The sequence below is a fragment of the Crotalus tigris genome, unplaced genomic scaffold (assembly GCF_016545835.1).
Source record: "Crotalus tigris isolate CLP2741 ecotype Arizona unplaced genomic scaffold, ASM1654583v1 scf7180000017666.379230911805:20528666, whole genome shotgun sequence".
Classification (NCBI taxonomy): Eukaryota; Metazoa; Chordata; class Lepidosauria; order Squamata; family Viperidae; genus Crotalus; species Crotalus tigris.
This window is the reverse complement of record NW_024096552.1, coordinates 9,359,966-9,374,315: the sequence shown is the minus strand read 5'-3', so window position 1 is coordinate 9,374,315 and position 14,350 is coordinate 9,359,966. Positions and strand designations below refer to the sequence as shown.

Below are 14,350 nucleotides of genomic sequence, written 5' to 3'. Positions count from 1 at the left end.
TGCAAAAGATGAAGGTATTTTTTTAAAAAATTATGTTCACATTTCTTGTTTGTTCATTCAATAAATAACTGAATGAAGCTGCTTTAAGAGAATCTTCTAAGAATGCATTTACTTTTAATGAAAGGATTCTTAGATTTACAAGTTGATATGTCACAATACAGAGCATGGATTGAAAGGAAAATGCAGTATACAATTGATCCTATAAAAGCAGATTAATAGAATAGCAATAACAAGTATCAGAACAGCAAACTTTTATTCTACCTGTGTTGTTGTGAGATCAACCACAGAGAGAGTTTTGTTTTATTTGGTTTTGTTGTTTTGACATTGCAACCAAGCAGAAATGAAAAAGATGATACCATTATGCGGCAAAACTTTATGTGTTTTGTTTCTGTATGCTAAAATGATATATTTCAACTTGTCAGCAAAAATAAAACCCTTAGTTTTGAGCTAACAACTGACCTTTGGTCGCATTTTCTGAACTGGGGCTATTTTCTTGTCTCATTGGTGAAAAGAGAGAGTTACAAATCTGAATTTTAAAAAAACCAGGATGCTTTCATGCTTCTTAGCTTGCCTTGTTCTGTCTCGTCTCTCTCTACCCAACCTACCTTACTGGGTTACTCAGCATATGATGGGAAGGAAAGCTTACATGCAGCTCTGGGCTTCTTGAAAAGAAACACATATTGGAAATAACAAAAATCCAGACGGAGTTACATTGTCCTGAGTATAATTTACTATATGCCTGGCTAGGTTGAGGTGGCCTCGGCCAAAATGAAGAGGAAAGGAAAAGAACATCATAAAAGAAACATGATAGATCCTTTCCCATCAATCCCACCGGATTCTTGCATGGGCTGATTCCAGGCAGGGGAAAGGGCAGCGTTTCCTTCGAGAGACAGGGGGAGGGGAGAGATAGTAGAGACCCGGGTTTTACTCACTGAACGTGGGTGCAGGAAACGTGGGAAGCCGACCTGGCCCCTGATTTGACTGCCAGAGTTCACCCCTACGTCAAGCAAGCTGAGGGAGGAGCGTGATATTGGGAGAAATGAGGAGAAAAAGCAGCGAGGGCGCCAGCCAACACACGCCGGCTGCTACTGGACAGTCGCTGCCTCAGTACCCGGCTAAGCTCCGCGTTCAGCTGCTGGGGCCAGGAAGGCGGGGAAAGGGAGGCAGCCAAAACGGTCGGGCTTTGTGAACCTCAGGAGTCTGACCCGGGTGGCGTCCAAGGGCTGGCAGTGGGTCCCAGAAAAAACAGAAGTCTTTCCACGCTCAACTGTGGGAAGTTCCTCACTGCTAAGGAGCAGAAGGGCAGGGACGGACTGAAACGAAGGACAACGCGGTCGTGGGAAAGCAACAGCTTTGGGCGCGCGTGGAGCTTCTTTGACAAGCAAGAAGCAGCGCCGGCTCGTGTCTCCCCTTCCCTCCTCTGAGCTGCTAGTAGGCGCGGGGGGACCAGGAGCGGGGGCGAGGAGAGGAAAGAGGGCTCAGCCTCTGGATTCTCCCCGCTGAGTTTAGCAAGGGAGAGCGGAGAGGTTCGCCGGGGCATCTTTCCGAGAGGATTTCCGTGGGAGCCACGCGGGACCCGTCACCTTCCGAGTTTGCTTTCCCAGACGGCGCAGAGCATGGCAGCAGAAGCCCCTGCCGCTTTCAGCGACAGGAATCAGAGCTGGGGCTCGCCCCCCTGGTTGGACTTCAATGCCTCCAGGTCCTCCCTCCCTCAGTCCTCAGAGAAGGAGAAAGCCGGCTTCCTCTCTGAAATTGGCGTCGAGAATTTTATCACCTTGATTGCCTTCGGCCTCATTTTCACCCTGGGAGTGATGGGCAATTCTTTGGTCATCACGGTGCTGGCCAGGAGCAAGCCGGGCAAAACCCGCAGCACCACCAACATTTTTGTGCTCAACTTGAGCATCGCTGACTTGACTTACTTACTCTTCTGCATTCCTTTCCAGTCTACCGTGTACATGTTGCCCAACTGGTCTCTGGGCACCTTCATCTGCAAGTTCATCCACTACTTCTTCACTGTCTCCATGCTGGTCAGCATATTTACCTTGTCAGCTATGTCTGTGGACCGCTATGTGGCCATTGTGCAGTCCCGGCGCTCCTCATCCGTGCGGGTGTCCCGTAATGCGCTGTTGGGGGTAGGGATCATCTGGCTTCTCTCTATTGCCATGGCTTCCCCCGTGGCTCACCATCAGCACATTGTCCACGAAAAATTCCTCAACCAGACCTTTTGTTGGGAAGTGTGGCCCAATCTCGAGCACAAGAAAGTGTATGTCTTGTGTACCTTCATCTTTGGCTATTTGCTACCTCTGCTGCTCATCTCCTTTTGCTATGCTAAGGTAAGTGAGGCTGATAAGGACAGAGGTTCTGCCCAACAAGTGCATGAGATAGCCTCTCTCAGGATCATGGGAACTCGGTGCAGCAAAAATAGACAGTAGTTTATCCAGTGGTAATATGGAAATATGCAACTTGTATCTTACCTCTAATGGTGCTTCTTGCTATTTCTTTCCTGTGATGTACATAAAATGCTAAAAGCAAACAACAAACACTTGTGTGAATAGTTTGAGAGAGGATTGTTCAAGGTGCTGTTCAGAGTTTGAACAGCACTATTTAGTGCTTTTCAATTCCAGCACATAATCTTATGCAGGATACAAATATAACTATATATTGAACAAACATGACAAGGGTTAAAGTTCCATTTGCGGACATTCTGTTGAGCACATAAATAGTTCAGATGTATAGATGCTTAAGGAAGTTATAGATGAAGTATTTTTGAGGATATTTTGGAGCAGCTGATTTCAAGTTGTGTAGCACTCTGATCCCTCAAATGATAAATGAATTTATGTCAGATTGTCCCTTAAAAATTAAAACTAATGGATTTGTTAGAATTAGGTTTGAAAAAGAAATAAATGTAACACTTAATAATTAAATGTTAATTTTTGCATCAGAGAGGTCATTTAACTTTGTAGTATCATAGCTGCCCATCAAAGGAAGAAGCTTAGCCAGAGCACATTTTGCATTGCTTGTTTGTTTGTTTGATCGCCTCCCTTTAAGTTGGTCATGAACCTCTGTTTTTTCTGAATCACCTACTAGGAGCTGACAAAAAGTAGAAATTTCTTGAAATATATCCCAGAATTGCCATGGCTAAATGAATGAAATATTGACTGAGGCTTGAATTAACTACCGACATTACTATCAAGGGAAATTTTCTGTTATGTTGGTAAAGTATGAATTGTGACACCAAGAAAGCCAGCTGGTCTATCTTATCCTAATGCTGCATCATGACTATCATTTAAAAATCTGCTAATTGATTTTAGTGTTCAGGATAGGAGACAGTCCACTGATAAACTCATTTGTATATCTGGCTGAAAGAGAGAGAATTAACAGAAATCCTGATAACTTAAGGGACCTAATCACTGTATTCTGATTGATGATTCACTTTCTCTGAATTTTGAATCTGGTTCTGCTGAATATGGAACAATTCACATAGTTCTTTCTCTAGAAGTTAGTACTTGTTGCTGGCATGCAAATAAATTAACACCTACCTGAAATCATCACAGCTCGTAATATTGATAATTTATCTTTGAAGCGCTTGCTTCGGCAGCATATACACTAAAATTGGAATGATACAGGGAAGATAATTTATCTTTGAACAAAGTTTCTTTCAACTGCATAATGAAAAATCAGCTAATTTCAGAATAATTGTAAGAAGTTTCACTTGGGATCTCTGTAATTCCAAGTTTTCCAATGAAACAGAAAAGTTGAACACCACACACCTGTTCTGCTTTACTATCTGCATGAAACAGGAAATCTTGATAGCTGGAAAGTTTTTTAAAAAATAAAATAGGAGAAATATTCCATTTTAAACACCAGAAATATCAGAACAATCTTTTTTTGGGGGGGGGGAGGGGAGAGAAGGGAAGGGAATATGCCCATGCACATCTTTTTAATGGAGAATGAAGCAATAGGACTCTTCTGCTGATCTATCTACATTCTTATACAGCAGTAAGGAAGCAGCAAGTAACATTTAACATAGAAGTCTCAAAGCTTTTCTTATGTAGCTGCCTGCCTTGTGAGTGGATAGTAGAAAGTCTGGCTAATGGTATCATGCTGGGATCTTGCCTGGATTCTCTTCAAGATACATGTATGGGGAATGCTTGAATAGAACAAAATCCTGTTCTATATCCTGCTTCTGGAGACATATCTCTATTTAAGTAATAGCCAGTGAGGTGAAACTGTTGGTACTCAGTATGTAACAGCTGAGTGGAAATTCCATACACATACCTTTACGTATTGGGTTCTTGATATTCTCTAAGCTTGGCTGGAAAATAACCAAGCTTTGAAAACACCAAGAACTCAACGGTTCCAACGCAGAGCTACATATATTTTTTAGTATTGGATACCTTTACATGCTAGAATTAAAGGATTATCTGATTAGCAAAGCAAAAGCCCATACCTGCTGACTCAATTTGTAATCAGTACAGCCTCTTGACAGTATTTGGCTACAATTTCCAACTTTACTATATTTATAAATGCTAAGGATATCAATGATAAGAGAAAATGATTTGAATGTTAGATATTTCCCTTTAAGATCTTCTATTAAAACCAATTCCTAGCTTTCTTCTCAGCAAATGAGAAGTCTTATGAAAGATCAACACAACAGCTATCTATTTTTAGATAACACTAATACTACTTGCAATATCATTGAATATAGTGCTCCAACAATACTGCTTGTTTCCCTATTCTCCTTTTACTTACTAGCACAAGATATCCTTGAATTCCATAGTTCCAATTACGCAATTCTACAATTATGCACATGTTGTTTGGCCACAAAAGTTTTGCTTCAGTATCAATGATTTGATGTTGTTATTTGTGAAGTAATTGAAGGTGTGTGTGTGTGTGTGTGTGTGTCGGGGAAACATCCATGCTGACTTCTGTTTTCTCCATCTTAACATCTGGAATTGTTACTAATTTTTGAAAAGGTCATTAAAATAACATCATTTTTAAAAAATCTGGAAAAAGAACCAGATATAAATGCGCGTAAAAGATTTTTTTATTTTTGCTATTCCCCAGAAGCAAAAAGAACTATATACTTAGTAATTATTGGTTCTATTCCTCTCAACCCATGAAATATCTCATAAGAAATTACTTCATATATTTATGTCTTATCTTTTTATAGATAAATGTGGGATATTTTTAACTTTTATCTTCTAACTTTAAGCATAAAATGGATGCTGGTGAGGAATGGAAATGTAGTAGCAGAATTTCTCCACTTACCCTTAATTACTTCTAAAGATGATGACTTGTGATTTTGTTTGGTTGCCATATCTAAGTGTTTTCTTCCAGTCCATCACAGACAGTGTCAGTAGAAGAGAGAACTGAATGTCAGCCTCTTCTGTTGAAACTTATATCTTAATTATTGCACTTGAGTGGCCAGTAAGGTATCAAAAGATGAACAGATAGGATCAAGGTACGGGACATAACCATATTTAAATTTTATTAGTGTAATAGTAGATTTATCATGAAAAGTAATGAGAGTAGAAATTCATAGAACAACATTAAATGATTAACAAGCCATAAATGAATAAGCTTAGCTATTGAGGAAAAAAAGAAAGGAAAAAAGGAGGAGATGACCTGGAAATTGTTATTAACAGAACTTTAGTCACCAATCAACATTGTTTGAAAGTCATTCATTTCTCCCTTAAAAAAAAAAAGAAAGAAATTCAGATCTTAACATCAATACATATCATCACCTATGCTGCCAATTAGGTACAAAGCTATATTTTCAGATTTCTATAATAATTGTTTTATGCAATCCTCGGCATGAAAATTTGCAATTGTAGATTATGTTGATAAATTTTATATACTTTGGTTATAGCCAAGAAGATAAGCAGTCTTAATGCAAAGCAGTTGATCCAGAATCAAAAACCAATAATCCAACTAATCTCAGCCCTCAGTGCAACAATAGTAGGAAATGACCAAATCACATAGGTTACTATTCCAATTTCAGAATAACATTTCTAACAGCAGAGTGATTACCACCAACCCTATTAAATAACCTCTGAAGTTAGGATATATGAAAGAAACTGTATTAAGCTCATTTTGAAGTCATAGGAAACTACGTAATTTCATGTTGTGCATTGATTTTCTACTTCTCTTGATAAGCTTGTTATAAAATGAATAGCTAATATTAATTTCTTCAGTTTCCCCAGAAAGAATGGCTTAAGAAGTAAACATAATTCCTCCAGAATATCTCTCTACTATGGAGGTAGAGTAACATTTGTGTCTAAACCAAGTAAAATAAACATGTGCTTAAACTGAATACGTAGCCCAGAGCTAAATCAAACTCATTTGTCCATTTGACAAAAGTTTTAAATCCAATTTCTGCAGCACTAAGTTGACCCAAAGAAATTACATTATGAGAGGAATTGGTTATTCACTGCCTTCCCAAACCTGACGTAATCACTACTTTTAAACTGGGATTATAATATATGCTTATCTTGGGTTTTTTCATATATAGAGGCATTGAAGCTAATTCCACAGAAATTAGTTATAATTGTAGTAAAAGTGGTTTACCTGCATGAGATAGAGGTAAACAATATTTATATAGAACAGAACAGAATAGAATTTGGCCAAGTGTTATTGGACACAAGGAATTTGTCTTTAGTGCATAAACTCTCAGTGTGCATATAAGCAACAAAGTGATAAATCATAAGATGCAATCATAATTCATAAGATACAACCAACAAAGTGATATAGGAGTAGTAAAATAAAAAAATGATAATAGTAATAGAGCTATTTTTGAATATACTATTCAAAAATAAAAAAGCTAAGAAGGTAACAAAAAGATTAGAACACTCTATCATCCAACGCTCAGCTAAGCAAGGCAGGCAAATTATCAGAAAACAATACTCTAATCTCTAATTACCTCTGCCAACACTGGCAGGCCAAGCTACTGTCTAAAAATGAGGAGCAAGCTCCGTACTCACTAGCATTGATGATGTTACCTATCTGGGAAATGAAATGTCTGCAAGCAAATAACAAAACTCAGAAAGCACCAAGGACTCCACAGTTAAACATTGAGGTATATATATATTCTCTTTGAAGTGATAATGTGACTGAAAGAAGTTGTGGTAGGCTTACATGTTACTACCATCTTCCCACTAGGCCCTGTGCAGGTTATTTAACCTTGAAGGAAGTAAAACATCATTTTCTACTAATATTTAGTGATATATTAGTGGAATTATCTATCTTTTGGCTTACACAGAATCCACTGTCTCAAAATGAGATATGATATAACTGAGAGCACCTCATAATTTTAAATTCTTTTCAATCATACTAATAAATATAATACAATATATTGGGCCAGTCCATGCATTGTTACTTAATTATAGTTCATCAGAAGATACTCTGTTTAATCATGTGCAACATTTTCCAACAGGCCTATACAAATTCTAAAATGAACAAGTAGCCAATTTTATTTATTTGCTAGATTTATGTAGTGTCTTTCCTTCAGGAGCTCAAGAGATGACTTGAGTTGGTGAATACCCTGCACTCCACTGTTTTGGCCTAAAATAGTTTTAGCAACTAGGTCGTAGTTTATTTTATTTACTAGATGTTTATCCTGCCTTTATTACTTTATGGATAAATCAAGGCAGTGTGTTATGTCCTGAGCCTTGCAAACGACTCGGGGCGTTTGCAGGCAGTCCCGGGCAGGTGCAAAGCTGCCCGGGACCAGACAGGCTGTTGCCAGCGCCATGCGCATGCGCGGGTGCTGGCGCGGGAAAAGTATCGCATTGACCCGGGAAATGCCTATATAAGAATCTGGGAGGTTTTGGGAGCTGCTGAAGCCATCTACTTGTAAGCTGAACACAGAATAAAGAAAACTGAGAACTACAACTGCTTCTCGTGTCTTGCCTTTCCGCGAAGGACTCAACACTGGCGACGAGGATGGGATGCCTTACATCGCCTGGAAAGGAAGAGGTGTAAGCTTACCCAAGTGAGTCCTGAGCGGCGGAACGGCGTTGACTCGGCAGCTACTCGCCAATCCAGTGCGCATTCGGGGGTAGGCTGGCTGATAGACCCGTCTCCTGAAGATGGCAAAGGTTGGAAGGCTTTCGGAGTTCGACGTCTCACATCCAGAGCGGTGGGAGTCCTCCGTAGCCAGGGTGGAGAACTACTTCAAGGCAAACCAAGTGAGGGAAGAGAGCTTGAAGGCTGCCACCCTGCTTTGTGTTGGCGGTCAAGACGCCTTCGAAATCGCAGAAAACCTTGCAGCACCTGTTCCAGTAGAGTCTGTCAGCTACGCAGATCTGAAGAAGCTACTGAAGGAGCACTTCCAGCCCAAGATGTCCATCATCGCATGGCGCCACACCTTCGAGCAGAGGGATCAACGATCCGGAGAGTCGGCCAAAGAATACATCGCCGCATTGAGGAAGGCCGCCAAGCACTGCGAGTTCAAGGACCTCGAAGAACGACTGAGGGACCGATTTGTGTGCGGCTTAAGGCATCGAGATCTACAACAGAGGCTTTTCGCCAAAGAAGACTTGTCGTTCCAAGATGCCTTAAGAGAGGTCACCGCAGAAGAAGCAGCAGGCGGCGCCGTCAAAAACATGCGGCCGATCAGGAACAGTCCAGATGTTGCATCCGTGCACCAAGAGGACGTCCAAGGGAACTCCGAGGAGGGTCCGGAGGAGGAAGTCGACTGTCTCCACCCCACGAAGGAAGGGAATCAGAAAGGAAGCTCTGCAGCTCCCCTCAAGTGCATCGGCTGTGGAGGTCGCCACAGGAGAACCGACTGCAAGTTCCGCTCCGCTATCTGCCGGGCGTGCGGGAAACAAGGACATATTGCAGCTGTGTGTCTGGCCCGACAAAAGGTACAATCTCAGGAAGAACTGCGCCTGAAAGGTACCAGGGTCCCCAGCCAGAATAGGGTAGGTTTTTGCGCTTTGCGAAGAAGCATCTTCAGGACAGGCACACACAAGCCCATCAAGAAAAAGCTGTCACTCAAGGTGAAGCTACAAGGGGTTCCATTAACTATGGAACTAGACACAGGGTCTGCCCTTTCAATCATCTCCTTGCATACAGTTAGGAAGATTTGTTCCGGAAGTGGAACTCAGGCCAAGTTAAGGCCTTCTGACATTGTGTTAACAGATTTTCAAAATTCAAGAGTGTGTGTTAAGGGGGAAGCCACCCTTAACGTGCAATACAAGAGTTTTGAAGGTCCACTAGACTTATTAGTAGTAGGGGGTGAACGAACGAGTCTCATAGGACTCGATTGGTTTGAGGCCCTGGGGATACACGTCACAGGACTCAACAGCTTACAAGCACTCGACCTACAGGAAGTCTGCAAAGAATTTGCAGATGTTTTCAGCCCCCAGCTGGGCACATTCAAAGGACCCCCTGTGTCCTTAAAGCTAGACCCCACTGTCACTCCCATTAGAATTAAAGCAAGAAGGGTCCCTTTTGCTTTAAAGAGTAAAATTGACAGTGAGTTGGACAAACTGATCCAACAAGGAATTCTAGAACCTGTTGACTCCAGTCCATGGGAGACCCCCATTGTCACGCCTCTTAAGGCAAATGGGGACATTTGCATCTGTGCTGATTACAAATGCACTCTAAATAAGGCATTGCAGCAACATGCCTATCCTGTTCCTGTGGTCAGTCATATCCTGGCCTCCCTCAAGGGGGGGCGCATTTTTGCAAAGCTTGACCTAGCTCAGGTGTATCAACAGCTGCCTGTTGATGCTGCTGCTGCTGTAGCTCAGACCATTGTGACCCATAGGGGGGCATTCAAGGTAAAGAGGTTACAATTTGGAGTAAATGTCGCTCCTGGAATTTTCCAAAGCGTAATGGAAAACACACTACGGGGTATACCAGGGGTTTGCCCCTACTTTGATGATGTCTTAATTGCAGGAGACTCCACACACATTCTAGCTGAAAGGCTAAGGGCTGTTCTGTTAAGATTCAGGAAAACAGGCCTCAAGCTCAAAAAAGACAAATTCAAGATTGGGGTGCCTTCTACTGAATTTCTGGGGTTCAAAATTGACGCTGCTGGAATTCACCCTGCTGAATCCAAACTAACTGCTATTTTAGAAGCACCTAGGCAAAAAGTCTAAGGCCGAACTTCAGGCCTTCCTGGGCCTCCTGAATTTCTACACTTCCTTCCTTCCACATAAAGCCAGTGTGGCTGAGCCTCTTCACAGGCTACTAGACAAGCAAGCAGTGTGGCACTGGTCACAAACACATGAGGCTTGTTTTAACAAAGTCAAGGCCTTGCTCACTTCTAACAGTGTAATTGCACATTTCAACGAGTCCCTTCCTGTGTGCATCGCTTGTGATGCGTCCCCTTACGGGGTAGGAGCTGTCCTGAGCCACCTCAGGTCTGATGGAACTCAGGTTCCTGTTGCATATTACTCCAGAACATTGTCTTCTGCTGAGCGCAACTACGCTCAGATAGACATGGAGGCTCTGGCTGTTGTTGCTGGAATTAAAAAATTCCATGATTTTCTATATGGCAGGCATTTCACGGTCTTCACTGACCATAAGCCTCTGCTGGGACTGTTTACCACACGTAAGCAGACTCCCCAAATCATTTCCCCTAGAATGCTTAGGTGGTCTATTTTTTTTTGTCTGCATATGATTTTTCTTTACTCCACAAGCCTGGGAAAGAAATGGGCCATGCTGATGGCCTCAGTAGATTGCCCCTGCCAGTAGTAGAAGCTGACCCTGCGCCAGCTGTCAACATTCTATCAATCCAAGCCTTGCCCGAGCTCCCTCGTAGTGCCAGGGATGTTGCCACTGAAACAGGTACAGATCACACACTTTCACGTGTCCGTTCCTGGGTTTTGTCTGGTTGGCCTGAGCACTGCCCTAGTCCTGAGTTTCAGTGTTTCTGGTCCAAAAGGAACGAGCTGTCCCTTTCTCAGGTTGTCTGCTTTGGGGAAACAGAGTTGTCATTCCCACCTCAATGAGGACTAGGGTCTTAGAATCCCTCCACGAGGGTCATCCTGGCCTTGTTCGTATGAAGGCTCTTGCGCGCAGCCACTTGTGGTGGCCTGGTTTAGATAAAGATATTGAGGCTAAGGTGCATGCATGCCACCTGTGCCAATGATCTCACCCAGAGATGCCCCAAGCTCCCGTGCATAGATGGGAGGAAACACAGTCCCCATGGTCTAGGGTGCACATTGACTACGCTGGGCCCTTTCAGGGCCAGTTCTTCTTGGTCCTTGTTGACAGCCATTCAAAATGGCTTGAGGTTTTACCTGTCTCATCCACCACCACTGCAAAGACTATTCAGGTACTGAGGGGGATTTTTGCTGCACACGGGCTGCCAGATGTCATTGTGTCCGACAACGGCCCTCAATTCACTTCCTCCGAATTCCAAGCTTTCTTACAGGCAAACCTGATTCGTCATGCCACATCTGCGCCTTTTCACCCGTCCACCAACGGTATGGCTGAACGTATGGTGCGCATCAAAAAGGACGCCTTGAAGAGACTCACCTACGGGGACTGGCATCACAGGTTGGCTGACTTTCTCCTTTCTTATCGCACCACACCGTCCACTTCTACAGGGAGAAGCCCAGCTGAACTTCGTTGGGGGCGTCAACTTACTACTAAACTTGACCGGTTGCATCCGGACAGATTGCCTTCATCTACCTCACATCCTAGGGCACCTAGACAACTACTTGAGGGTGCCCCGGTCTGGACTTGCAATTACGGGCCTGGTCATACATGGGTCCCCGCTTCTGTTTCCAGGGTCATGGGTCCTCTATCCTATGAGGTAGCCCTGGACAACGGTCGTGTCCTGCGCAAGCACATCGACCAACTCCGCCCTAGGCGGCATCTTCCAGCTGAGACTCTTGGGTCTTTTCCAGGGGGGGAGGGGGACCCTTTGGAGCAAAGGGAAGGGCACGAGCTGCTGCCCATCTCCACTGATGGAGCCACTGACGGCCAATTTCAAGCTTCCGCAAGTGCTCCAAAAAGGAATTCATGGAGCTTACCCACACAATAGGCACTCACGCCTACTCCAGCCAGGGAGTCACTCCGGGGGCATACTCACTTTCCACACACATCACACAGCACTCCAGTCACGGAGGATACCTGGGAGCATCCCAACAAATCATTCCCCGCAAGAGAGCTGGCACACAATCCCCAGAGTTGGCCTGACCTTACCCCAAATCCTACAGGGGGTCAAACATACAGGGAGGTGGTCGAGGAACCAAGTCCCGACTACAACACCTCTAGCCCAAATCAGGAAGTAACTGAATTTTGGGAAGGTACAGAATCCCACACAAGCCCGGATACAGAACGGGACTTAAGGGATGGACAACCCTCTGACAGATCTTGGTTGGACTTAGGAGGGTCTGCAGAAACGCCCAGCAGTGGCTATCACTTCAAGGGGCCCGAGGGCCTACAGCTAGGCGGGTCAACCAGGTCACAAAGTGACAGGAGCCCTGGCCTGACGAGCCCGGTGGGTAAGCAAGCAGGCCAGGCACTGGGGCAAAGTCCTTGGAAGGCACCAAGGCATGATAAGGGGAACAGGCTCTTGTCACCCCTCAGTCAGGGAACACCTGTCAGAAACCCAGAACTGAGAAGGTCACAGAGAGCAAGGAAATCTCCTAAATACTTAGAAGATTACATAACATTGCTGGCTAAACAAAAGCCAGGTAACGATAGGAGCACTGGGAAGCAGAAACTGCATAAAATAAATGATTATATGTTGGTAGTAGTTTTAGCCCGGGGGAAAGGGGTGTTATGTCCCGAGCCTTGCAAACGGCTCGGGGCGTTTGCAGGCAGTCCCGGGCAGGTGCAAAACTGCCTGGGACCAGACAGGCTGTCGCCAGCGCCGTGCGCATGCGCGGGTGCTGGCGCGGGAAAAGTATCGCATTGACCCGGGAAATGCCTATATAAGAAGCTGGGAGGTTTTGGGAGCTGCTGAAGCCATCTACTTGTAAGCTGAACACAGAATAAAGAAAACTGAGAACTACAACTGCTTCTCGTGTCTTGCCTTTCTGCGAAGGACTCAACACAGTGAATATACATAATCCTCCTTTGTTGTCCGATTCTTCCTCACAACAACAACAATCCTGTGAGTGGATTGAACGGAGAGATAATCACTGGTCTAAACTCCCAGCCTGCTTTTGGGAGGTAAGAGGGGACTAGAACTTACAGTCTTCTAGTTTCTATGCCAGCATCAAACTAGCTCTCTGTTTCTGGTTCCAGGCTCAATGTCTTCAAGAAAAGCACATTAATAATGCCTCTTTCAAAGCAAGTGATCCTATCTCTTTTCAAAGAGAAGTTTATAACACCTTGGCCAGTGGTGGGATTCAAATATGTGAATAATCAGTTCTCTGTGTGGATGCCGTTTCTGGAAGTCCATTCTGGGCCTGGGCAACAAAAAAATTAGCTACTGGTTCTGCCAAAGTGGTGTGAACTGGCTGAATCCCACCACTGCCCTTGGCCCTAACTAATAACAATACTGGAAACATGGAGAAAGTAGAAGTACTGTTCTTTTTCCATTTTATTTACATTGTTTTCTTTTGAGTTTGTTTAACAACCCTTTCTCCAAATTTAGTTGGCATTAACAGGACATTTTTATGTAAATCTTTCTTTCTAGTAGATATCCTAGTGTTGTAGGGTATCCCAGTGAAATAGCATTTTAGTAACTTTGCAAAGAGGGTCTGTTTCTAGTGCTAACTAATAAATAAAGGTGGATGGTAAAACTGGTAATTTAGGAATCAGTCACAAATGTTGAAAACCTTTTTACATTTAGGTGAATTTCTCTCAACTGGAAAATAGCTGAATTTGCTTCAATCACCAATTCTCTCCGTTCTCTGAAACAATCTTTTTTTCTTATTTAACTGGGCAAGCAGTGATAAATTACTTTAAGCTCCTGTTAGCAGTGTTAAAAGCACTGACATCACTTATAAGAATGCTTTATTTTTAGACAGGTTAGACAATACTATTTTTTTTTTTATCTTTTTTTTTTTTTTATTAAAAGTTTTATAAATTTTACAAAAAAGAAAAAAGAATACAAAACAAGAGACAACATATACAAAAAAAATAAAACTAAACAATACATATATATATAAAAAAAACCCCCCACCCCTCCCAAACCCCCCCTCCCTTCCCCCCCCCTGAGCTTCCCAGAGCAGAATATAGGCTTAAGAAGTAAAAATAAAAATTAAATTAAGAACTTTATATTTATATATATATAAAGATTATCTATAATATATATGAAAATAAAACTTATGAAAAAACTATATAATATTTTTGTATACCCAATCTAAATTGTATAAATTTTATCCATTTATCCCAAACAGCAAAAAACTTCTCTTGCGTTTGTTGCTTTAAG

General features: G+C 42.9%; 1 protein-coding gene across 1 annotated transcript in view; it reads left to right on the top strand.

Moving 5' to 3' along the window:
* The first annotated feature begins 1,105 nt into the window (after positions 1-1,105).
* LOC120305211 (galanin receptor type 1-like) overlaps positions 1,106-14,350 on the top strand; it is a 33,249-nt gene continuing 20,004 nt past the window's right edge. The window contains exon 1 of the mRNA XM_039336669.1: positions 1,106-2,333. Coding sequence (XP_039192603.1) covers positions 1,617-2,333 — 717 coding nt within the window. The 5' untranslated portion in view covers positions 1,106-1,616. The remainder of the gene's footprint in view (positions 2,334-14,350) is intronic.